This window comes from Papio anubis, chromosome 11 (genome assembly GCF_008728515.1).
Source record: "Papio anubis isolate 15944 chromosome 11, Panubis1.0, whole genome shotgun sequence".
NCBI classification, from domain to species: Eukaryota; Metazoa; Chordata; class Mammalia; order Primates; family Cercopithecidae; genus Papio; species Papio anubis.
Genome location: NC_044986.1, coordinates 102,800,158 through 102,827,558, shown reverse-complemented (window position 1 = coordinate 102,827,558; position 27,401 = coordinate 102,800,158). Strand labels below are relative to the sequence as shown.

General features: G+C 39.8%; 1 protein-coding gene across 1 annotated transcript in view; it reads right to left on the bottom strand.

Moving 5' to 3' along the window:
* The window catches only part of C11H10orf67 (chromosome 11 C10orf67 homolog), a 140,447-nt gene that overhangs the window by 74,029 nt on the left and 39,017 nt on the right, over nucleotides 1-27,401 (bottom strand). Inside the window, exons 5-8 of the mRNA XM_017962595.2 lie at nucleotides 25,199-25,354; nucleotides 19,042-19,189; nucleotides 17,811-17,869; nucleotides 9,989-10,054 (exon numbers count right to left, since the gene is read on the bottom strand). Coding sequence (XP_017818084.1) covers nucleotides 9,989-10,054; nucleotides 17,811-17,869; nucleotides 19,042-19,189; nucleotides 25,199-25,354 — 429 coding nt within the window. The remainder of the gene's footprint in view (nucleotides 1-9,988; nucleotides 10,055-17,810; nucleotides 17,870-19,041; nucleotides 19,190-25,198; nucleotides 25,355-27,401) is intronic.

The following is a 27,401-nucleotide window of genomic DNA, read 5'->3' as shown; positions in this document are numbered from 1 at the left end:
TGACCTCCCTGGGTTCACGTGATCCCCCCACCTCAGCCTCTGAAGTATCTGGGACTACAGGTGCATGCCAGTATGACTGCCTAATTTTTCTATTTTTTATAGAGATGAAGTTTCACCATGTTGCCCAGGCTGGTCTTCAACTCCTAGGCTCAAGCAATCTGCCAGCCTCGGCCTCCTAAAGTGTTGATATTACAGGTGCGAGCCACCATGCCTGGCTAAACTTTTTAAATTTCTGATAAACTGTAATTTGTTATTTAAGAAATCTTTGCCAAATCTGAGATCACTAAGATTCTCTCTTATATCTTTATCTAGAAGTTGTGTAGTTTCAGCTATTACAATTCTGATCCAAGTTAACTTTAATATGAGGTGTCAGGTAAGGGTCGAGGTTCATTTTTTGCTTATTGCTGTCCAATTGTTCCAGTACTGTTTGTTGAAAAGATTATCCTTACTACTTGAATTGCCTTTGCATCTTGGTCAGAAATCAATTCATTATATACGATCCATAGGGTCTACTACTGGATTCTCTAGTCTATTTCAGCAATCTATGTTTCTCCTTATGCCAAGACCACTTTACCTCGACTACTATAGTTTTACAGCAAGTTTGAACCAGGTGTGTACATCTTTCAACTTTGTTCTTTTTCAAAATTGTTTCAGCTATTCCAGGTCTTATGCATGTCTATGTAAATTTTAGGATAGGCTTGTTGATTTCAACAACAACAACAACAACAACAACAACAAAAAACCCTGCTGGGATTTTGATTCGGACTGTGTTGAATCCATAAATCAATCTGGAGAGAATTGACAGCTTGATAATATGCATCTCTTGAATCATGAACAATGGAAATATTTCTGCATCTATTTAAGTCTTTATTTCAGCAGTATATTAACTGTACATGTTTTGCACATATTTTGTCATGTTTATCCATAAGCACTTCATATTGTTTGATGCTATCATAACCGGTGTTTTTCAAAATTTCAATTTTTGATTGTTCATTGTTTATATATAGAAGTACAAGATTTTTGTATCTTGATATTTGCAACCATTCTGCATTCACTTATTAATTCTAGTAGCTTTTTTTTGTAGATTTGTTAGGATTTCCTATAGAGATGATCATGTCATCTGGGAATTTAAAAAGTTCTACCTCTTCCTTCCCTATCTGGATGTTATTTATTTTTGTGTGTGTGCGTTTTTGCACTGGTTAGGACTTAAAACACAATGTTGAAGGGAAGTAATAAGAGCAGGAATTCTTGTCATATTTCTGACTTCAGAGTCAAAATCTTCATCCTTTCACTATCAACCATGATAATAGTGTGTTTTGTAGATATTTTTTATCAGCTTGAGAGGTTCTCTTCTATTCCCAGTTTGCTGAGAGTATTTTTTATCATGAATGGAAACTGGAGTCCCTCAAATGCTTTTTCTTCATCTACCTGCCTTTTGACTCCATTATTTTATATCCTTCCCATGAACAAAATATATTTATCTTCACTCAAGGCCTTAAAAAATCTCATTGTACTATAGCATCAGCTTGAAGTCTGGAATCTCATTATCTAAATCAAGTCCAGGTGCAGATGAGGCTCCTTGAGTACAATCTCTCTTGATCTGAAGATACGGAAACTAAAGAGACAAGTTATCTGTCCCCACACAGCCAATGTTCCATGGTGGGACATAGGATAAGCACTAGAGATCCCATTCCATTCAAGGGAAGAAGGAGGCATAGAGCAATAGCTGGTCCATAGTAATTTTGAAATCCAACTAGGCATATATTGCCAGTTTCTTGACTAGGACCAAGTCCTGCTCCACTTTTGGAGGCAAACTACCATACACAGTAAATATTGTTGGAAAACTCGAACTTCTGAAGTCCATGTAGTTGTTTTTACTCTGTATTGTTTCTCACAGGAATCAGGGGAACCAGCCCCCAATATTTCAACATACATTGTTTCTATTTTCCCCAAGTGTTGGCCGATCTGAGAAATAAAGAGAAAAAGTACAAAGAGAGAAATTTTACAGCTGGGCCTCCGGGGGTGTCATCACATAATGGTAGGACCATGATGGTGACCCCGAGCTGCAAAATCAGCAAGTTTTTACTAGGGATTTCAGAAGGAGAGGGGGGTGTATGAATAGGGAGTGGGTCACAGAGATCACATGCTTCAAAGGGCAATACAAGATCACAAGGCAAAGGGCAGAGCAAGATCACAAGGCAAGGGCAAAATTAGAATTACTGATGAGGGTCTGTGTCCTGCTAGGCACGCATTGTCTTGATAAACATCTTAACAGGAAACAGGGTTTGAGAACAGACAACTGGTCTGACTAGAATTTACCAGGCTGGAATTTTCCAATCCTAGTAAGCCTGAGGGCACTGCGGGAGACCAGGGCGTATTTCATCCCTTATCTCAGCTGCATAAGACAGACACTCCCAGAGCAGTCATCTATAGACCTACCCCTGGGAATGTATTCTTTTCCCAGGGTATTAATTATTAATATTCCTTACTGGGAAAATAATTCAGCAATATTTCTCCTACTCACACATCCATTTATAGGCTCCCTGCAAGAAGAAAAATATGGCTCTATTCTGCCCGATCCTGCAGGCAATCAGACCTTATGGTTATCTTTCCTTGTTCCCTGAAAATCAGTGTTCTTTTTCAGGGTGCACTGATTTCATACTGTTCAAATACACGTTTTACAAACAATTTGTATAGTTAATGCAATCACCACAGGGTCCTGAGGTGACATACATCCTCAGCTTATGAAGATGATGATTAAGAGATTAAAGACAGGCATAGGAAATTATAAAAGTATTAATTTGGGGAACTAATAAATGTCCATGAAATGTTCACAATTTATGTTCAAAGACTGCAGTAAAGACAGGCATGAGAAATTATAAAAGTATTAATTTTTGGAACTCATAAATGTCCATAAAATCTTCACAGTTTATGTTCTTCTGCTGCAGCTTCAGCCGGTCCCTCTGTTCGGGGTCCCTGGCTTCCTGCAACATACAGGTGGTTTCTTATTTCCTTGTGTGCTTCCTTATCTTTGACTATGTGATATTAGTTGCTCCTATAATCGTAGGGTAGAGAATTCTGGGAATTCTCTGAGGCTTAGGATTAAAGTACTCCTTATACAGAGTATTTCCATTTGCTTCTTTCAGGGGTACTTTCTATTCACTTAAAACCAAACTGATGCCAGGTGCAGTGGCACGTAGTCCCAGCTACTTGGAAGGCTGAGGTGGGAGGATTGCTTGAGCACAGGAGTTCGAGATCAGTTTATGCAAGATATCAAGATCCCATCTCTGAAAAACAAACAAATTAACTAAACTGAAGGTTTGAGGTTCTGTGAATACAAACTTGAGTTGCAAATCCCCTGTAAGTCCTGCCTCTCAAAACCCTTCAGGAAGAGATTGTCCCCCTTGTGTTGCTCTGTACAGAGGCAACTCTCCCCTGCAGGCCTCTGGGTATCAGGTAGGTTTCAGGTTTACATTTGCTCATGTTCATCCAGCAGGAATGACCTTTGGTTCACAGCCTAATGCAAGAGATCACTGCTGATTACCCCTACACACACACACACACACACACACACACACACACACACACACGCAGGCACTCTAGCATGCCCTGCACTGTGACTTCTATTTAGTGCAGATAAGTAAATCCCCTCAGGACAATCAGCTTGGAAACCTCAACTGACCCCTCTGTGTTTCCCTTGATGTTTGACCTTTGACCAGGTAAGCCCCATGTCCCTGGTCATTTTTTTATGCTTTTACAAAGATGTTTGTAATACTGTATCTAGAATTTTTTGAGGTTTTAAAAAATTTGGGTGGGAGTCACTTTGAATGCCAGCTCACTTGATAAGTTTTCCCTGTAATCAATATCAATACGGTTAATTTTTAAAAGTTTGAGCCCTTTTTCCCACAGAGTTTCCATTCTGCCTCAGAATTCTCTCTCAATACATTGGAGGTGATACATGAACTTAGGTTTATTTGGAATCCCTGGACTAACAGAAGAAGCTTCCAGGTTTCTTCCTATTAGGGTGATTAACTATCCTGGTGCTTTTTAGGACTGAGGGGGTTTCTCAGGACGTAGGGCTTTCAGTGCTAAGAACGAGCAAACCAGGATGAGCTGGTCACCCTATCAGTCATGATCAATGCTTTCATCACTGACTGTAGGTGTGAATAATCCACTCCTCTTTTCTCTGAGGAGGGAAGGAAACTTTACACATTACTAGTGGGAACAGACAAACCCATGACCCAGTAACTCCTTCTTCACTCTGTTGCTTGGTCAGTGAAATGGCTCAGTGGGGATAAAGGGAGCCTCTGGAAGACCTGCAGAACTCCTGTTCATACAGAAGGCATTGACATCACCTCCTCTAGCTCAGCTCTGGGTGCTCCCCTTTTTAGAAAGACAATTCCCTGGCCAGGAAGCTCCCACTGTCATATAGTGTGGTAGATAGCCAACTTCCCTATAAAGTGGTGTGTCGGGGGGATCCCTCTCCCACAGCAATTCCTGTGATTCACCTTACCCAAGCTCTCCTCTTGGTGGGCTAATAAAAGACCAAAGGAGTGTGTCCTGTCTGTTAATTTTCTTCTTGTAAGTTTTTAATCAATAAACTTTATACCTGCACCACACATTCTAGAGGTATGTACGCCTGTACCCTTGCATTCCATCTAGGAATACAACAGCACAACACAAGATATTGCCCATGGGGAGCACTTGGCCCAGTCACCACATTGTGAGAGATAAACGGCAATTTCCTTATGTGGAAATTTGAACCGCCTCCCTGAGCGCAGGAGTAATGGCTTATATTTATGTAAATATATTAGTATTAGTAAGTGTATTAGAAAGTGTAACATTCTAATAGCCATGTGCCAGGGAAAGGAATCGATGAATAAATAAATTAAATGAAAACAAATGAAGAGGATCAGAATCACAAACGGATAAAGACATTTCACTTAACTACACCTGGCTAAGAGTTTTTCCTTATTAAATAAGGCAGCAGATCTCAACATGTGGTCCAAGGACCTCTAAGGTGCCCCAAACCTCAGGGGTTCTGTGAGGCCTAAATTATTCTCATAATAATACTAACAGATTAGTCACTGTTTCTTCATTCTCATGGTCTCATGAGTGGACACTGGAGTTTTTCAAAAGCTATGTGATATTTATCATGGCAGAGAATACAGAAGTATCTATGAGAATTTAAATAATTTCCAGGAAACCAAATACTAAAGAAATTTACAGAAATAAGTGACTGGGTATTGTGGCTTATGCTTGTAATTCCAGCACTTTAAGAGGCTGAGATGGGTGGATCACTTGAGCCCAGGAGTTTACAATCAGCCTGGGCAATGTGGCAAAACCCTGTCTCTACAAAAAATAGAAAAATTAGCCCGACGTGTTGGTGCGTGGCTGTAATCCCAGCTACTTGGGAGTCTGAGGCAGGAGAATAACCTGATCCCAGGAAGTCAAGGCTGCAGTGAGCCATGATTGCGCCACTGTACGGCAGTCTGGGTGACAGAGTAAGACCATCTCAAAAAAAAAAAAAAAAAAAAAAATACACACACACGTATACAAAATACACACACATGTAAGACAAAGCCACTTTTGCTAAACATTTTCTGTGTTGGGAAAGATTATCTTATAAACAATATGGCATTTATGTCAGCATGTGAAGAGTTTAGTGTTGTTATTTTTAAGTCACTTAACAGATAATTTGATTATGTTTTCCTTTCATATATGGTAAATATCAACAGATAAAACCCATCTGTGTTAGTATATTCTCACATTGCTATAAAGAAATATCGGACACTGGGTAATTTATAAAGAAAAGAGGTTTAATTGGCTCGCGGTTCTGCAGGCTGTATAGGAAGCATAGGGGCTTCTGCTTCTGGGGAGATCTCAAGAAGCTTCCAATCACGGTGGGAGGTGAAGGGGGAGCAGGTGTCTCACATGGTGGGAACAGGAGCAACAGAGAGAAGTCGGGAGGTGCTACACACTTTTAAATGACCAGATCTCACCAGAACTCACTCACTATAGTGAAGACAGTATAATGGGGGATGGTGCTAAACCATTCATGAGAAATCTGCCCACATGATACAATCACCTCCCACAAGGCCCCCACTCCAACACTGGAGCTTACATTTCTATATGAGATTTTGATGGGAACACACATCCGAACTATATCACCATCTAAACCAAATTTTCTTGGGGGACCTCAAAAAATATTTAAGAGTGTAAAGAGATCCTGAGACCAAAAAGTTTGAGAACCACTGGAATGGAACCTGGAAATTAATCCTGGAAACCCCACTGCAGGTCCTCTCTATATTGTATAGCTGTGTCACGTATGTATTACCAGTATTATGGGCTTATTAAAGTACATATAGTTCATGCCATATATAGTGTGGGTTAAGCCATTCTCAACTATTTTTTGTTATCCCTTCTATCATTTATTCATAACAAATATTTATTGGCCATCTACCCCATGGGGGCCACCATGTTAGGTTTTAGGGGTAAAACCATAGCTCACAGAATGGAAATAGCAGGTAAGATAACAGGCCATCTCTACAGAATGTGACGAGAGCCACAAGAGGAAAACTGTGTGCCATGCCAGCATGAGGGTGGGCACCTCTTCCAGGCAAGGGAAGTCAGGGTGGGAGAGGTTTCCCAGAGGAGGCAGCATCTGACCTCTGACCTGAAAGATGAGAGGACCTAACCAGGTGCTGACCAAGAGAGGTCAATTCAGGGAGAAGGAACAGCACAGAAGGAATGGAACTCTGAGGCATCCTTGTCTGAATCTCCTGATTGTAAAGAGAGAAATCTACCTGCTGATATCAGGTAGGGTGAATGGCTGCAAGAGTTCATGGGGCTCATTCTGATGAATTTTGAACAACACACCCTCAGGGGAGCTCTTCCTTTCACAAGGTTTGCCTTCTAGCTCTTTGACTTCCTAAGGGGATTGTGGGTTGGTCACAGTGGCTCATGCCTATAATCCCAACACTTTAGGAGGCCAAGGCAGGAGGATTGCTTCAGTCCAGGAGTTCAAGACCAGCCTTAGTGAGACCCTGTCTCTATATTTTATAAATATTATTTTAAAAAGTAGATTGTGAAGGCTATGCAGGACTAATAAATGTCCAAGATTACATGGAACACATTTGACTGACCAGCGGGCACAGACTCACTGCCAGTGAGTCAGGGACCACACGGACAGCAGAACTTGCTCCTCTACCTTCCATGGCATACAGGGACAGTCACATTGGGTCACGCTTGTGTCATGTTTGTCTTGATGAAGAGACACTATTCGCAGAGCTTCCATGTAAACGTGGCTTTGCATGGACCACTGAAAACATCTGTTTCCTAACTGGATAGCCAAACCCTGCCACATGACATATAACAGGACTGCACAGGCTTGAGGCATGCCTCAGAGGGAACGCAGACATCAGGAACCTAGTTGTGGGAGCAAGGGAGATTGCAAGGGTAACTTATTGCTGTGCCCCCAGAATGGGGCTAGGGCAACCTATGTGCTTCCTTCCCATCTCCAGTCTGGATTGTTCTAAGAAATAGGGTGCGCTGGGATGAAGCAGATAGAAATGAAGTAAGAGAAAGAGTTCAATCATGATATTTTTCTGATGAGGGCCCTCTGTTTTGTTAACTTCAAAATAAACGAAAGCCACTTAGCCTAGGAATCATGGAAAGACCCAAAATTATTTCACATGCTTCCTCAAAAGCCAATCTAAGGATACAATCACTCTAGGTTGCATCGCTTACCTAACATATATATTATATATATATAATAAATAATAAATATGTGTATGTTATATATAATAATAAATATGTATTTATTTATCTATTCTTTTTTAAAGACAGGGTCTTGCTCTGTTGCCTAGGCTGAAAAGCAGTGGTATGATCACAGCTCACCGCAGTGTCAAACTTCTGGGCTCAAGTGATCCTCACACCTCCCACCTAGCCTCCTGAGTAGGAGGACTGCAGGCATGTGCTACTATGCCTAGCTAATCTTTTTTATTTTATATAAAAACGGGGCCTCACTATGTTGCTCAGGGGGGTCTCAAACTCCTGGGCTCAAGCGATTCCCCTATCTCAGCCTCCCAAAGCACTGGGCTTACAGGCATGAGCTGCCACACAAAGTCAGTTTACATATACTTACTGATTGTGCCTCTTTACTACCAGTTCTTTGGCTTTTTGCACTACACTCTTAACAGGTCAGAAAATAACTTTCACTGGAATATAATAATAGGCAAGCATGTAACAAAACCCTTCTGGCTAGAAAGTATTTAAATTTTTACAGAATGACAGTGGTCAACTCCACCTTCTCCCACTCTTCCTTGTCAGTGCAATCACAAATCCCGGGTCCTGGAAAAACGCAGGATAGCAAGAAACGAAGGAAGCCCAAATAGCAACAACAAAACCAGGCTGCCTCCAAGTGAATAACAGAATGCCTTGCAGGAGTAGGGAGAAGGCGGTGAAATAGTGACCTCGATGGGTCCAAAGCGGGTATGCAATGGAAACCTCCATCACATGAAGAACCTCAGGCCCACTCCCTCTATTGAAATCATGAGCTCCTAGACTAGTCTAGGCATCCTGGAGGCTCTTTCGCCGTCGTGGAGTTTGTGGTGCAGGCTCTTGCTGCTTGGCAACAACCTTGGGGCGCAACAAACTTCTAAACCACAAAATAAAATGTGATTGGTTCCCCTGTGAGCAATACAATAGCACCCGTTAAAGGCTTACAGTTAAAATAAAGAGGCAAAGTAATTCAAAGAGTATGGGATCTGCTCCTAGTATAGGCACAAATTCACTGACTGAGTAGTTTAATTTCTTCTCTATTGCTGCTAACAAACAATATAACACTGGCTTTCCACTCTATAAAAACACTTCCAATTTTAATGACAATATGCACATTTATTTAGTTGTTTGTTTTCCAAAGTAAAGCCTGAACTTTGGAGGAATGACAGAAGAGAGTGGGGGTGGAGGTAGAAGAAATTCACCAAGTAGACTCAAATAATGGAGTCTATTTTTATATGCCAGGTATTTAAAAGTAGCAGGCTCAAAATAACACATTTGTTAACACATGGTTTTTGTGAATCGCCAACCATAAATTTTTTTCGTTGCCTGCATTCCCAAGTTGGTTTCATAGAAGGCTTTATTGTAATCCAGGAGAATTGTTCTGCATTAATTTCTATGACAAGGAACCCAAAACACAGGGTGCTGAGAGTAACAAAACAGAGTTAGGGAAACAGTCATGACTTGGCACAAAGTGTGACAAGCTGTAAAAAAGCGAATGTTTCAATATCTGAAGTGTTGATTTCCTATGAGCAACCTTTTCTCTTCCAAACAGTATCATATTCTTTTCAAGCACATTTAGAACGCAAGTCAAGCTGTGTTTTATTTTTTATTATAATAAACACAGTCAGTTTACTGTAACAAAGACATACTAGTGGTAATCAGCTGAAAGCCAAATACGCCACCAAAAGCTGGGCGGGGGGCTGCTGTGGGGGGGCTGCGGGCTGGGTAGTCAACTGATAAAAGACCAGCCGTCTGGAAAGTTCTCTTAAAAGAACATAAAAAGGCAGTGTTTTCTTATGAGACTAACACAGAATGCCAAAATATCTAGCTGGGCTCTTTTTTATTGTCACTTACGGCAATTTGTAACTGAAAATAGCAATTCCTTCAAAATAGTGGGCTCTCCTATTTGTTTTTTTTTTTTTTTTAAATCTCCATAATAAAATGCAGAAATTTTATACATGGTTTTAAATGGTAATACTATTTCTTACACAAGACTCTAGTAAGCATATTTATTGCTGTGCTACTCAAACTGCTTTCTTTAAAATGACCATTTACAAATGTTTATAATTATACATGTACTTAGATTTCTGATAAAGGTGAAATGAGTCATTCACAGGAAATAATCACAAATAAAGTTTATAAAACTTTCATGGTTAAATTAAATTCCTGAATTCAAATAGTTAGGAAATAATGTAAATCATCTTACCACATCCTGAACTAATGATTTTTCATAATTAAGCTCTTCTCTTAATCTTTCTCTACTATCCATTAACTGAAAGAGAAGAAATTATATTTTTATTAAAGATAAGAACAGAACATCTAACATCTCTCCTCAAGAGAATTTAGTGAAACATACTTCAATATGAGAAAAATGGATCTCAATCCGATCAAAAGAAAATTAAATTTCTACAGATGATCATCTTACATTATTATAGAATTATTATGTAAGCAAGTAAAATATACACAGAAAATACCAATTTATTTACACCTTTCCTCACCCCACACCATCAAAATGTAACATCACAATAAAGCAAGTCCTACTCTGTCAAAAAGAACAATTTTGCCTAACGTTTTATGTGACCCATCTCTTATTTTAGGGTTTTGCGTTATATCTATGTGCATATCAAACTACATTTATACCAATTGAAAATAGCTATCAGAAGCATACACTGGGCTGGGTGCAGTGGCTCACACCTGTAATCCCAGTGCTTTCAGAGGCTGAAGCAGGAGGATTGCTTGAGGCCAAGAGTTTGAGACTTGGTATCAGGTCTCCACAAAAAAATTTTTTAGGCTGGGCACAGTGGCTGACACTCATAGTCCCAGCACTTTGGAAAGCTGAGGCAGGTGGATCACCTGAGGTCAGGAGTTCAAGACCAGCCTGACCCACATGGTGAAACCCCATTTCTACTAAAAATACAAAAATTAGCTGGGCACAGTTGCATGTGCCTGTAATCCAAGCTACTTCGGAGGCTGAAGCAGGAGGATTGCTTGAGCCCAGGAATTTAAGGCTGCAATGAACTATGGTCATACCACTGCACTCCAGCCTAGAACAAGACCCTGTCTCTAAACAAACGAACAAACCATTTATTTGTGGGAGCTAGAAATTAAAACAATTGAACTTACGGAGATAACAAGAAGATGGATGGTTACCAGATGCTGGGAAGGGTAGTGAGGGGTGGGGTAATAGGGTTAACAGTACAAAAAAAAAATGGCTAGAAAGAACGAATAAGACCTAGTATTCGATAGCACAACAGGGTGACTATAGTCAATAATTTAATTGTACATTTAAAAATAACTAAAAGAGTATAAATGGATTGTTTGTAATACAAAGGATAAATGCTTGAGGTGATGGATACCCCACTTATCCTCATGTGATTATTACACATCGTAATGCCTGTACCAAAATATTTCATATACCCTGTAAATATACACACCTACTAGGTACCCAAAAAATGAAAAATGAAAAAACAAACAAAAACCCCATGCACTGCAGGGCCCTTGTTCCCTTGTGACTTGCCTTGGTATTTACATTGATCAGTTGCTGTTTGTGTGTGTTATAGGCTAGTGAAATTCAACCTTTCGTTTTGATATGCATTCAATTTCATTAATTCATGTCTCTATTAAATTAATAAATACCCCCAGTGTCACCGTTCTTGTTTCAGTTCTTTATTGTTTCCCTGGTTTATCCAAGCAACACCTTCACTGGACTCTGGTTCCCGGCTTTCCTCTCTCCCATTCATTTTCTTTCTGAAACACAAATCTGATCCTGCCGCAATGTTCAAGGCTCTCCAACGCACTTAGAAGGTAATTCAAACCTTTTTTGCATGAATATAATCTTCTGCCACTGTCCTCTGCCCCTTGCCACTCCTTGCTCTCAGATACTCTTCATCTACAGCAAACCACACTCCCTTTCCCATACAAGGTGCTTTTGCGTGGTACTTAGAATACTCCTCTCAACTCTCCCGCATCTCTTTGCTGGCTAACTCTAACAGCTCTTCTTGGGGCCAGTGCAGTATCCTTCCTCCAACCTTCCCTGATCCCGAAGAGTACAGGCTGGGAATGCCTCTTGTGTGCCGCACAGCAAACTCTGCTTCTCTGCATCCTGACGCTATCACACCTGTACTGTGCTCTCTGACTCCAGGTCTGTCTCCCTCCCAGAGTGAAATTCATGAGAACAGATTCTACTGTGGCAGCAGCTGGAAGACAGGCACAGATACAGCTGGTATTTGATTCTTGGAATTAAAACACAAAAGCTATGAATTCCATAACTGACCATGCTTAGCCCAGATGGATGGCAAGAGGTCAGCCTCCCCAAATTCAGTCCCATTTTCAATCTGTTTTTAAGTGTATCCAGGGCTTTAAAAAAAAAAAAAAAAAAAAGGTGGGGGAAACACATGGTTATCTGAAGTCTTCTGAGTTGCTCCTTTCCATTCTTCCATTTCCTGCTTATACCCTCTTCCCTACACCCCTGGTCTCCTCACTCTGTCTGCCCCACTACAGATTCTTCCTATATCCTTTCATCAGACTTCTACTGCATTCTCAAGCCACACCCAATCACAAGCAGTTTCACAAATCCATGTCAGGCTTTATGCATTCATACACTGTACCCAGCTCTTCTACTCTCTTGCCTGCCTGGAAAAATCAGCTCCAAAGCCCAGCACGGTGGCTCACACCTATGATCCCAGCACTTTGGGAGGCTGAGGTGGGAGGATCCCTTGAGCCCGGGAGTTCAAGACCAGCCTAAGCAACATAGTGAGAGAATATCTCCCCCAAAATAAATAAATACATAAATACATAAGCCAGGTGTGGTGCATGCCTGTAGTACCAGCTACTCAGGAGATTGAGGTCGGAGAATTGCTTGAGACCAGGAGGTCAAGGCTGCAGTGAGCCATGATCACGCCACTGCACTCCATCCTGGGCAACAAAGAAAGACCCTATCTCAAAAAAACCCCAAACAAACAAGCAAGCAAACAATAGAAAAAACCTAAAAAAATCAGCTCCAGTGGGCCTCAACAGGAGAACATGAGAAAGGTTGTGGAACTGTTTGTGAAGCTTTTCTAGAATCTTCCAGATGAGGCCAGGCATCTCTTCTCTAGTACACACTTCTCTTATAGTCCCTATCTCACTGCCCTACGGCTTTGGTCTATCCCTGTAGACTTCACCTGTCCCCAGAAGGGACCATAGGTATATACATGCATTTTATTTTTTCTAGCAGTAGCACAGTGCCTAGTACTTAAAGGCAACTAATAAACATTGCTGAACAAATTGATTTAGTGCAGGATATTGGAAAAAAACCCAGCAAATATCAGCTGTCATTTGTTCAACAACATCTGAACTGCTTCCCAGTTGACAAAGCATGCTGACATTCATTATCTCATTCAGTCCACACAGTACACATGGGAGAAACAGGAAGGAGGAAGACAGGTACTGGCCCCAGGGGACCTAGTGGCAGAAATGGAACAGGAATCCAGGGTTCTAGATTCTTTCTGCTCAGTACCAAAATGTCCCTATATTCAATGTCTATGAGAAGTTCCAGTGCATGTAAAGAAAAAAAAGAAAAGAAAGACAGAATTAAAAATCAAGCAGATTAGGAGTCTGCTATACTATATTATATAATTTGTTACATATATTTCATTATATATGTTACATATATCACATTATATGTTATATATATTAAATTATATTTATATATTACATTATACATAACAGAGCTATCAGAAATATAATGTGAGTCATATATAATTTTGAATTTTATAGTAGCTGTGCTAAAAAGACAAAAGAAATAGGTAAAAGCAATTTTAATAATGTGTTTTTATCCCAATATATATTCAAACTATTATTTCAATGTATATTCAATATAGAAAATTATTAGTGAGACATTTCACATTTTTTACACCAAGTGTTTGAAATCCAGTGTGTATTTTTCACTTACAGTACATCTCAATTGGGGAGCTACGTTTTCATTGGAAATGCTTTATTTGTATTCAGATTTCATAAAATTTACAAATGAAAAAGTAGAGTCACATATGCCAGTTATCAAAAATACACAGAAAGGTTTTCCAAGAACTGAAATGAGTTTTTAAATTTGAATTTAAAGAATTGGAAATTAAATTATTAAAACTTAGTTCCTCACTTGCACTGGCCACATTTCAAGTGCTCAATAGCCACATGTGGCCAGGGGCCACCATAGCACAGTGCAGATTTAGAAAGCTGAGGCAGCATTTAACTGACATATTTAAACTCACAGATATAGCCAGCCATCAACTGGTGGCTTACCAGTGAGATTATTTTTTTGCTTGAATTTGTTATTGTACTCCTTATAGAAAGTAGGAAGTACATGCTACTCATTTCTACCAGTGGTAATACAGACTGAAGAGCTTGAGAAACATTTTCAATAAAGAACCAGGCCCAGTGCAATGACTCACACCTGTAATCCTAATACTTTGGGAGGATGAGGTGGGAGCATCACTTGAGGCCAAGAGTTTAAGACCAGCCTGTTTCTACAAAAATAAAAAATAAAAAATTAGCCAAGTGTGGTGGTACTCCTCTTTAGTCCCAGCTACTCTGGGATCTGAGATGGGAGGATTGCTTGAGCCTGGATGTTTGAGACTGCAAGTGAGATATTATCGCACCACTGTACTCCAGCCTTGGGGACAGAATGAGACTGAGACAAGGAAGGAAGGAAAGGAAAGAAGGAAGGAAGGGAGGGAGGGAGGGACCGAAGGAAAGGAAGAGAAGGAGGGAGGGAGGAACGGAGGGAGAAAGGAGGAAGGAAAGGAGGGAGGAAAAGAGGGAGGCAAGGAGGGACAGGTGACGGTTCCCTGGTTGGTTATTAAGTGAAACTAGAAGGCTGAGATTTCATTTCTGACCTTAGAGGTTGATGCCAAGAAGGTTAAATGGAATTTACATTATTATCACTGCAAATAGGGTGAAGCCTAAGAAAATGAACTCCCCTTGTGAAAACCTGTGAGGGATTCAGTTATCAGGGAAACATCTCCCACCTCTGACCAATCAGGGTAACCATTTCTTTGAAAAATACTTCTTAAAAGTAGTTTTATCTAAAATATAAGAATATTTTGAGTGAAGAAATAAGAGAGGACACAAACAAATGAAAAAACATTCCATCCTCATGGATAGGAAGAATCAATATCATGAAAACGGCCATACTGCCCAAAGTAATTTATAGATTCAATGCTATTTCCATCAAACTACCATTGACATTCTTCACAGAATTAGTAAAAACTATTTTAAATTTCATGTGGAATCAAAGACCCCGTATAGCCAAGACAATCCCTAAGCAAAAAGAACAAAGCTGGCGTCATCACACTACCTGACTTCAAACTATACTATAAGGTTACAGTAACCAAAACAGCATGGTACTGGTACCAAAACAGACATATAGACCAATGGAGCAGAATAGAGACCTCAGAAATAACACCACACATCTACAACCATCTGATCTTTGACAAACCTGACAAAAACAAGAAATGGGGAAAGGATCTCCTGTTCAGTAAATGGTGCTGGGAAAACTGGCTAGCCATATGCAGAAAACTGAAACTGGACCCTTTCCTTACACCTTATACAAAAATTAACTCAAGATGGATTAAAGACTTAAATGTAAAACCCAAAACCATAAAAACCTAGAAGAAAATCTAGGCAATGCCATTCAGGACATAGGCTTGGCAAACACTTCATGACAAAAACACCAAAAGCAATTGCAACAAAAGCCAAAATTGACAAATGGGATCTAATTAAAGTAAAGAGCTTCTGAACAGCAAAAGAAACTATCATCAGAGTGAACAGGCAACCTACAGAATGGGAGAAAATCTTTGCAATCTACCCATCTGACAAAGGTCTAATACCCAGAATCTACAAGGAACTAAATCAAATTTACAAGAAAAAAACAACCCCATCAAAAAGTTGGCAAAGGATATGAACAGACACTTCTCAAAAGAAGACATTTACGTGGCCAACAAACTTGTGAAAAAAAGCTCAACATCACTGATCATCAGAGAAATGCAAATCAAAACCACGATGAGATACCATCTCACACCAGTCAGAATGGTGATTATTAAAAAGTCAGAAAACAATAGATGCTGGTACCTATTGTGGAGAAATAGGAACACTCTCACACTGTTAGTGGGAATGCAAATTAGTTCAACCATTAGGGAAGACCGTATGGAGTATTCCTCAAGGATCTAGAACCAGAAATACCATTTGACCCAGCAATCCCATCACTGGGTATATACTCAAAGGAATATAAATCATTTTACTATAAAGAGACATGCATACGTATGTTTATTGCAGCATTATTTACAATAGCAAAGACATGGAACCAACCCAAATGCCCATCAGTGATAGACTGGATAAAGAAAATGTGGCACATATACACCATGGAATACCATGCAGCCATAAAAAGGAATGAGATCATGTCCTTTGCAGGGATATGGATGAAGCTGGAAGCCATCATCCTCAGCAAACTAACACAGGAACAGAAAACCAAACACCGTATGTTCTCGCTCATAAGTAGGAGTTGAACATTGAGAATACATGGACACAGACTGGGGAACAACACACACCAGGGCCTGTTGGTAGGGGGTGGGGGTGAGGGGAGAGAACTTAGAGGATGGGTCAATAGGTGCAGCAAACCACCATGGCACATGTATACCTATGTAACAAACCTGCACATTCTGCACATGTATTCTATCTTTTAGAAGAAATAAAGGACAAAAAATTTTTAAAAATTAAAAAAAGAATATCTTGAATGGCAATATCAGGCCTGGTTGAAATCTGTACCTGAACTTAGGCACATGTGGTGGCTGAGCTCTTCAAATGTGGCTAGTGCAACTGTGAAACTAAATTCTTAATTTTGTCTGATTTTAATCCATTTTAACTTAAAATTGGATACTCGGTTCAGTTACTGGAAGACATTTATGTTTATTTGGAATAATTTGGGGATGTGAATCTGCTTATTTATCTGTAAACTGTATGAACTATAAATGCATTCTTATTCTATTCATCTCTTGGAGTATTATTCAGTGCCTCGGGCATTGTGCTCCCCACTAAGAGACCAGATAGAGCAGTTTCCACCCTTATGGAGCCTCCAGTAGGGCAGGGAAGATAGACCATAACAGAATGGCAACTGAGAGCCACAACAGGGAAGTTTGCAGATAAACAAGAACAGAGTGGGGGAGCCCCACGTGTGCAGGGAGAGCAGGAATTGCTGAGATCCTATTGAATTCAATTGAATGCACTAGGAAATCTTGTTGTTGTTGTTGTTGTGGGGGTTGGTGGTGTATGTGTATGTGTGTTTCAGACAGGGTCTCACTCTGTTGTCTAGGCGGGAGTGCAGTGGTACAATTCTAATTCACTACAGCCCTGAACTTCTGAGCTTAAACAATCCTCCTACTTCAGATTCCCGAGTAGCTGGGACTACAGATATGTGCCACCACACTCGGCTATATATTTTTTTATTTTTATAAAGACGGGGTCTCACTATGTTTTCCAGGCTGTCCTTGAACTCCTGGGCTCAGGAGTTTCTCCAACCTTGGCCTGCAAAGCTGCTAGGATTACAGGGGTGAGCCATTGCACCCCACCTTGGAAATCTTGATTTTTGTTCTACCAAAAGAATTCCCTGCTCTAAATATTTACCAGATAACATAAGCCCAGCTCATCCATGAACATCAACCAACATCTGATCTGAAAATAAGACTGTTCATTTTTAATATAATTTTTTCCTTAACTGCGAGCTCATCTTCAGACTTCTCTGTGTCATGTAACTTCGGTGCCTTAAAATCAACAAGGCAGATGGTCAGTGATTCCAAACAAAAGAAGTATCTATACATGAGTTTTCAAGACGGAGTCCTTATTTGCTTCTAGTAACCCTTCCCAAATAGTGGGGAGAGATTAAATACGTGGATCAATTTTCCTCTATGTCACAAGACACTCTGGACACAGTGTTACTTGGCCAATTGCGCCTATAGTTCCATTTAAAAGAGTCATTTATCAACGTAAAAACGTTATAGTACCTTTTGAATAGTTTTTTGATCCTTTTCTGCCATCTCTTTCATACTTATAAGTTCATCTTCTGTAGACAAAAGGAGAGAGAGGCCAACCATGAAATTACATGCTTATGCCCCTGTATTTAAACGGCCTGCTTCAGGGCAGGCTGTGGGGCACTAGCAGGCATGGTGGACATAAGGCCTAGCAGGACTGTGACCTTCACAACTGCCCTTGACATTCACAGCCTTCTTCCTGCTGTTCAGATGGCTGGTCAGATAGGGATTAAGAAGTAAGTTCAAGATCCAAGTGTGGCTGAGGGCTGAAAGCTTTTCATCAATACTAGCGATGGACATTTTTGCTGTTAGTCACAGCCAATGCAAAGAGCTTTAGCAGGTGGCAGTTTATGACTTAATAAGAATGACCCAAAACTAAAAGGCCTCACTATGCCACAGCAGAAGAGAACGAGACTATACTGGCATGGTAGAATTTTACATCCAAGGGATAATATTAATATAATATATCTCATTTCATTGATATTTTGCTATAATTCATTTTATTGCCTGCTCATTGCTTTGAATAAGCAGATTAAGGACAACATCATGTAATTAACATAATCACACGGATCACAGTTAAATGAAAAAATACATTAAAGCAATCTCACTTTGGTGATTACTTTTTTCCCTTTTCCACATGTTCTAACAACTTCGGTGATTTAAACACAACTTTCACCAACGTGTGTGGTATGAAAGAAAAGGGGTATAAAGTATACAAATGAAATTGTATATTTAAACTTTGTATCAAAAATTGAAGTAACTACTAAGTAGTAGCATATTTTCCTGAAGGGCTAACTCTGTTTTCCCCACAAAGCATATCCCTATATGTACTCTTAAGTATTTAAGTGTTATCAAGTTCAGATAATCAGTTAAGCATCTGAAACAAATCAGCAAAAGTTTCTATTTGGTTATAGTATTTCTAAGTGAAATGGAGCATTGATTAGCAAATTTTTGCAAAGGCCAATGTCTGTCTTGAAACAACATCCTGAGTTAACATGACATGGCTCAGGGATACAACTACAAACACATCCTCTGTCCCATGTAAGAAATGCTATCTTCAATAAAAAGCAAAGATGGCTATGAAATTGATCTTTTAAATGTAAATAACCAAACAAATGTATGTTTGGAAAAGACAAACATAGTTATGAGCTTTACAACGTGACCAATACATAGATTTTTCTCAAAGGTGATTTCAAAATGTTACCTAATCCTGAATTTTCTTTTAGATTGATCTGGATTTCTTCTTCAAGCTCTGAAATGACCTGAAGCAGCCTCTCATTTTCCAGTTTGTACTCCAAATTTTCCTTTTCTGCGTTTGATTTTGGAGAGCTGGTTTCCTTGGGAAAAGATTCCTAAAAGATGGAGAATGCCATATTTCTAAGCGGGAAGCCAAGGATTTAAATATGCAAGACAAGGACAATACAGATACAGAAAAGCTATCATATAATTTTCTGAATTCTATTACACACTTATAATAAGAATAGTAAAAAGGAAGGAGCCTAAATAGAGCTTGCTGGAAGAAAGGCTCCAGTACATTCTGTACAAAGACCTCAACACATGGGGACATTTTATTGACAGGAATAATGCATATCATACTGTTTGTGTGCCCTCATCATTCAGGTCAATTCATTATGGAGGCTGTGTCCGGGGAGGCAGCTGGGGCCCCTCCACCCACACTTCCCTCTGTGTATGTCTGAAGTGCTGTCCGCCTGTAACTAGGCAGGCTGGGGGGACCAGGATGGGCAGCGCCAGGGGGTGGCAGAGTGCATGGCTAAGGAGGGGGGCTTGTTGCCTTTGTGGCATTTCCCAGTGTCAGTGCTGCCAGTGTCATGAGGAGCACATCACATGTCAAAGTGGTGACGTTTTCAGGCTGGGAGCCGCATGGAGTCCATCAGGCACACGGATATCCACACAGTTGGTTTTCTGCTTGGTGGAGGAGCCACCCAGAGGCAATTCATATTCTGAACATTAACATGGCTTTGCATGCTTGTCACACGGGGTCTGTGCAGGCGTTTAATGCTATTGAAGACTTCGGTTTAAATCTCTATGCAAACAGTGATTACCTTGTAAGAAGGTTTCAGGATAACTTACAACAAAAGACTTTAAAGTTATAGTTTTAGTAAAGCAAACTCATTTACATTTTTATTATGTGTGTCTTTTGTTTAAATCTTGCCATGTCCATTATGGGAGAGCTTTTTCTTACGCAATAGACGCGCTTATTGGGACAGCTACTTTTTTTTTTTTTTTTTTGCCTTCTTCTTCTTGTGTGTTTCAAAGCCATTGAAAACATCTGAATATACTCCCTATGGTTGTCTAGATTTTACTGTCACACATTAAAAAAAAAAAAATTAAGATGTAATGGATTGGGGAAGTTGGTGCAGAACTTTACTCTTTATTGTGGTACAATAATAAACAGATTATGCAATCTCAAAATATTAGTCATTATATTATTATGCCAAAGGAGATAGAAGATTCTACATGCCTTGTTAAAAATTACTACAGACATTAAAAATACTTTTGAACTTAAGGTCATCGCAGGTGAATTATAACTTATTCTTTTTACAGTAATTCCATGATTGCAATAAATAAAAATAAAATCTTCCCTCAAAAACAAAATCATTTCTCTCAACTGATTTCCCTTTGGAACTACACTTTCATTTAGTTTAAGGATATGTGGAAGTAAATTATTTAAATATTTTCCCCTGTAACAGTTTGAAAGAAAAAGAAGTGATTTAAATTTTTTTGTAGTACACTAATAAGTACATTAATAAGTCCTTTAAAACAAGTGACTTACTAATGAAATTACGTATGGTATGTATGTATGTGTGTGTAAGAGTTAGTAATATTTAAATTATGTTGTTAAATTTTACACTAAGCTCAATTACCAAATCTTCATGACTTTGATTCACCATTTCATTTAAATTATTTGAGCCCAATTCATTCTTAACTAATGAGAACTAACAAACCTAGTAAGTAGTTAATAAACAACACTGAATCCCAGTCATTAATTTCTTGTCCCACATTGTTCAATTTGAGACCATCACAGAATGGATTTATAGACTAAAAGTTTTTTTTTTTTTTTTTTTTTTTTTTTTTTAAAGAAAGAAAGAAACAAACAATACTGGCCTTAATAGGCTTAACCATACTTTTCCTAACAGTGGCAGAATATGAACATCCACAGAGGATTACACGAGCACCCGATTCTCATAAACTAAAGAAGAACTATTTGAATTCATCAGATGAAGTGTAAAATTTACAAATGGTAGCAGCTAATACCTAACTACGGGTTCTAAGAATCTCTTTGTATGAAAGCAGGACGCAAGGAAAACACATTAAATCTGGGGGTTTGTCCTCCACATATCAATCCACAACCCCTGTTCTTCTGAGGTTAACCCTTAGCTCTGTCCCCACCATCTGTCAGCTGCGGGAACTGCAAGTAATTAACTATTCAGTCGCCCACAGCAATGAGGGCACTCATTAGCAAAATGAACAAAGGGATCGTTCTGAGCTGCTACGGTCCTCTGTTACACTCTGAGTGGCAGGTTTTGTGGTGGTGTTCCTTCTGCCATCTGCCCACACTGCTAGTTTGTGCTTGCTTAAACCACGAGACTTTAAAAAAATAAACTGCATTAATAAAATGAGGTTAAGAAGGATGGAGATCATTAAAAGGCGGTTAACTGGATGTAGCCGTTTAAACCACACTATACTCTGAGAGAGATTGTGTGTAATCCTTGATCATTCTGGAATTTCAAAATTGTAAAGAAACTTGCCAATCTCAAGTTTTTCTTTCATATTATAAAAACTAGGACTTCAGGTGGTAGCATATGTGCTATATCTTTTGTGAATATTCACAAGATGCATACAATTACAAACTGAATCCCAAACTGAATCTTGAAAGAATCATTTTTGAAAACAGATGTACTTGGGAGCTTTGCTCCTCAAATGCAGTCCATGGACCAGGAGCCTCAGCATCACCTGGGAACTGATTGGCAATGCAGCCCCTCAGGCCCAACCCAGGGCTACTGCGTCAGAGTCTGCATCTAACAACACCTGCAGGTGATGCGTGTGAGTGGTAAAGTCTGAGAAGTCCTGGTTCAAAGCACTTTCTGTGCTTTCTCAGCAGTTTCCCTTCCATAGGCTCCATTGAATTGGATATCTCAATTTTCTGGGGAGGAGTAGAGTTCTGATGCAAGCCCATGCCTCATGACAGTCACAGAGAAGAGCAGGTGCTTTCCCAATGAGTGACAACCAGGAAAGTGGCACTCTGGGCAGTGCAACCCTGCAGAGCTGCCACTCTTGAATGACAGCTCTGTTTCAGAGCTGTCAGCAACAAGCAGATATGCTCAGCAATGGAAGGTAGGTGGGTGATGGTTGCGGGGCTCATCAGTGTTGGGATAAGAAAGAAAAATGAAAAGTCTATTCAAAATGCCAGCTCCAGCTGAAATTAAAACACATGCACAGGCGCGCGCACACACACACACACACACATACACACACACACAATCACAGAGACATAAAGGCTAACCTCCTTTATAAATTCTCAAGAGGATTAGCCAACGGACAGCATGGAAACCTGATGACTACAATGGCATGCAGCTGAGTCACATTGATTTCCCACCGAATAAAACCTGAACATTTCATCCCTTGAATGAAGTTGCTCTTGGGAAAGTTCAACATTTAGGATGTTCCCATCTGGAGACAAGAAACATTACAACTACTTATTAACTATAAAGCTATTGAAGTAACTTGATAATCAGTAAGAGTAAACTAGATAACTGCAGAATTAAATAAAGCTTGTTTATTTCACTTTCGTTTTTCAACTTACTTCCACTGCTACTTTGAAATTTTTAATTGTTTTTCCAAATTCAGTGTTCCCAATCTAATTCGAGACTTGATATCCCAAGGATTTTTTAAATACCACTAGAGGGGGCAGTTGAATCCGATGAAATTTCAAATAAAAAAGATCATCTAGAACTTAAGTGGCATGAGGTTTTAGGAAAGTTTGTTCTTAGAGAATGTAGAAAAAAAAAATGTGTTTCATTTTATTTGATATAAGCCATGATCTGCCTTTGTGGAATTTGCGTCTGTGTTCTTGAAATGGTGACATGTATGTTTTCCATCACCCTCAGTCAAGAGGGAAGAGCAGAGCCCTGTGCTTTGTTGGGATCTCCAGGAGAAATCCATATACCCCGTTAATCAGAATCACCTCACCTTCCTCAAATCTTAAAGTGTTTACAGAAATTATAATGTGCTCTTTGGGGGTTAATTACAGTGGAATAACCAGGGTATTCTGGATGCCACTGAAAGCCAGAGAACAGCCTGCTTACACATGAGCCTGTGTGGCTCCCACCTGCTCTCCTCTTCACAAAGCCACAGCCCATCCTCACGGTTTCCCCAGAATGTCCAGTCAGGCCAGGTGACTAGCTGAAGAGAAAAGTTAGACGTGTAAACATTTCAAGAGTGTGGGGAGCTGTCTTACCCAATTAGGGTGTTCTCAACAGTCCAGAAGTCTGTTTGGTACATTTTATGGAACATAAACTGATGGCTATAAGGATTTGTACATGTCCTTATAATACCTGAATTGATATACGAATATTTCTTCAAAGAACTCGAAGCAATTTACATTCAACACAGCAGGTGTTCTTACCATAACTCTCTACTTTAGCCAGGCGGGTATCATGTTGCATTTCACAAATGGGAAATAAATGGATCAAAATTGCCTTGCCACATCTACACTGGATGTCTTTGGCCAAGGCAGGATTAAAAGAGAACTCTTATAGTTTTTAATCTTTTCTATTAAACTGTTTTCTCTAAAAAGCAGAGGTAAATGTAAACCCAAGAAAAGGTTTTTCAAAAGCAAATGCAAAAATTAAATGTGCTTCCTAGTCCAAGACATATAAAAAAATATTCAATTTTATTCGATCTATGCTATTGACACAATACTGTATTGCTTAGGTGTTCAACTTTTTTCTAGATATTTTTCTAGATACAAAGATTTCTAATAGATTAACAAAACAAACACTTAAACAGACCAAACATTTAAACCAGTTTAAATACGAACATTTAGAATGGTTTGTGTTTGATTCATTATCTCTTATAACCTTGAAGTTTTAAATAAGAGTACTAGTGAGGGATTTAGATAAACCATAGATTGTACTCAAAGGCATGAGCAACCCATAAGTGTTTCTTTCTAGTGTTAACAGTTTGACATATAACTTTTCAGATTTTCCTGTATGCATGTGTCAATATTTCTAAGTGTATTAATCTATTAATAATTATTAATGTATTATAATATATCACATTGTAATATAACAATCTATACATTATAATCTATACATTTTCTATATGCATATGCATCTTATATATTCACTACAACCTTTAATTCTTACTATAGAGGATAGAGCTCCCCCTCTGTAAGTGGACTTTAGATTCAGGTGAACCTTGGTACATGTACCATCTTTACCATCTACTACCTGTGTGCCCGTGAGGAAGTTACTTAACCACCCCGTCTCTGCTTCTTCATCTGCAAACTGAACTGTGAGAATGACAAGAGATGCCATCGATGAAGTATCTGATACCTGCTATTGATATTCAATAGACCTTTATTCCTCCTGGGTCCCAGTATCTGTTAGCCTTTCCAACTCAAACAATCAGCTTCTTGCTCTTAGAACTTAATAATAAAATCCTCTCCAGCTCTGGACTGTGGTTGGGCCTGAGACAGCTGGTGGCTCAGAGCAGAGATGAGATGACAATGAATTCGTTCTCAGGATCCACACTTTCCAAAGCCCTTAAACTTCCTCCTTGACAGGAGTTTAGGTTCTTCTTTCTGCCTTCTCACTCATTCCATTTTTGCTCCCTTCAGTAGTTTGTCTAACCAGTAAAGCAGCTCCTGGTTCCCACTGCAACGGCAAAAACTGAGGGGAAAATCCTCTGAGATTTTTCTTCTTGATATTTTTATTAAAATGTCATTCTTTTCCAAGTTGGCTTCTTGGAACCTCTGGCTTGGAAAGATTAACTTTGTGTCTTTCAAACTACCTTGATTGCAAAAAAAGGGTGGGAGTCTTCAGTTACAACAAAAATCCACTCCCATACTCTTCTAGAGTAGGACTTTTTTTTGCAGTGGGATGTAAGTTATTTCCATTTAAATAAAATATACAGAACCATTCTATTGCTCCTATTCATATTGCTATGGGTTTTCTAGAATAGGTCATTGAGCAGAAAAGAGTTAGACTGGCTTATATTATGGGGAGATGCCCAAAATGCATCAATTGGATTTTAGTTTATCATTAAATCAAGCTTTTAACTATTTATGACTTTCTTTACAAATATTAAAATTAATTATTCCTTGCCTTGAAACTTACCATTTTGTGAAATCCCAAATCTTCATATTGGTCTAGTTGTTCTTTTAATTCTTTAATAACTTCGTCTTTCTCTTTCAGTTTTCTTAACAAAATATTTATTTTGACACTACTCACATCTTGCAAATTAATGTTCTCTTCTTCTACCTCAAAAAATTGCTGGGTACAAAAAAAAGCAGCATTAAAAATTAATTAGACACTCAGCATTAAAAATTAGACACCACCAGAAAACATTTCATCTTTTAAGCTGCTGTTTTGTGAGGTTATTTTTGTAACCTGCATACAATTTTAATAAGAAAATTTATTTATATTGAAATATATGCTTAAAAATTATTATGCACTATGTAGCACAGTGTTATCCTATAAAACACAAAGCATGATCAGTTACTCTAACTGTATCAGCCATGTAAACTACAATAGCAAAGAGTGAGATGGAAGAATAGGAGAACTTCCACTCAACACGAATTTGGCAGCCATTCATGGACAAAAGTGCCCTTGAGGGAGATTTGGGACCTGGATAGAAGACTGCAAAACTCTGGTGGAGCCCAAGACTGAGGAGGGCTGTTTTGAGTGGCAAGATGCACCTAGGTGGCAGGCTCACTGACCATGATCCCAGCTACAAACCCAGAAATGGCTTCATCCCCCTGCGGACTTGGTCTTGCCACTAGAACCATCTGCCAAGAAATCCAGGAGGAATCACGTTCACCTGTGCCTCTGGTGACACGCCCACAGGCCTCAGTCTCAGCTGTGGACCCTGAATCAGCTCTGTAACTCAACCAAACCCACTTTCAGCTGCAGTTTGAGACCGGTTCTGCCTGCCCAGGCACCTGCTGGGAGTCATGCCTATTTGTGCCCTCGGAAGCTGGTCGGCTGACCTCGGTCTCACAGCAGATCTTGAAATACCCCTTTAACTTGGCCCCAGCCCTCTCAGCTGCAGTCTGAGAGCAGTCTTGCCCACCCAGGGGCTTGATGAAAGCTATGCCTTTCTGTGCCCCAAAGGCAGGCCCACTGATCTTGATTCCACTGCAGATCTTGGGGTGGACCTACACCTAGTTCTGTCCCTTCCTAGCCTTGGGCAGAAGCAGTCCTGTCCACCCAGAGATCTACCAGGAAACATGCCCATCAATGCCTTTAGAGGCAGGCTGCTGACCTCAGTCTGATGGAGGAGCCTGAAGTAGCCCCGTGACCCAGCTCCAGCCCACTCAGCCATGATCCAAGAGCAGTCCTGCTTGCCCAGGAGCCCAGTAGGAGGCACACCTGTCTGTGTCTCTGGAGGTATGTCTGCAGACCCCAGTCTCAGTGTAAGCCATGAAGCAGCCCTGTAATTCCATTCAAGCGCCTGTCAGCCATGGTCCATGGCCAATTCTTCTTGCCCAGGGACCAACTCAGTAACCCAGCAGGAACACTCCAAGGGACCTGAAGGAATACAACACTTATCTGCGCCTGGTAACAGGCCCACCATCTGCAAACCCAACTGTGAAACCTGAAGCATATTCTTTACCCAGCACCAACTCTACAGACCAAGGTCCTGGAAGCAGTTTATTCTTTCCAGGGGCCAGACAGGACGCAAGCCTGTTCAAGCCCCTAGTAATAGACCCACTAACATGGACCCCATTGCAGACCCAGCAGCAGCCACATAACTCGGCTGCAGCCCTACTCAACTGCAATCCTGGAGGCAATCTTATCAGCTCAGGAACCCAAAAGAAGAAAATATTTACCTAGCAAAACCAGTCTGTAATGACTGAAGGAAGTGTCTGCTCATTCAAATGCACAAACACCAACATAAGGCTATATAGGTAGTGAAGAATCAGGCAAACATGACACTCTCAAGAAAACGAATACAGTTCTAGTAACTGACTCCAAAAAAATGGAGATCTGCAAATCGTCTGACAAATAATTCAAAATATTATCTTTAAGAAGCTCAATGAGATGCAAGAGAACACAGATACACAGTTGAACAAAACAAGAAAAACAATGCATTAACAAAATTAGAAGTTTCATAAAGCAATAGTAAATGCCAGGCATGGTGGCTTGTGTCTATAATCCCAGCTACTTGGGAGGCTGAAGCAGGTGGATCACTCGAGGCCAGGAGTTTGGGACCAGCCTGCGTAACATAACAAGACATCCTTCTCTGCAATTTTTTTAAAAGAAAAGATTAAAGAATGGGCCAAGGACCTAAATAAACATTTTTCCAAAGATGGTATAC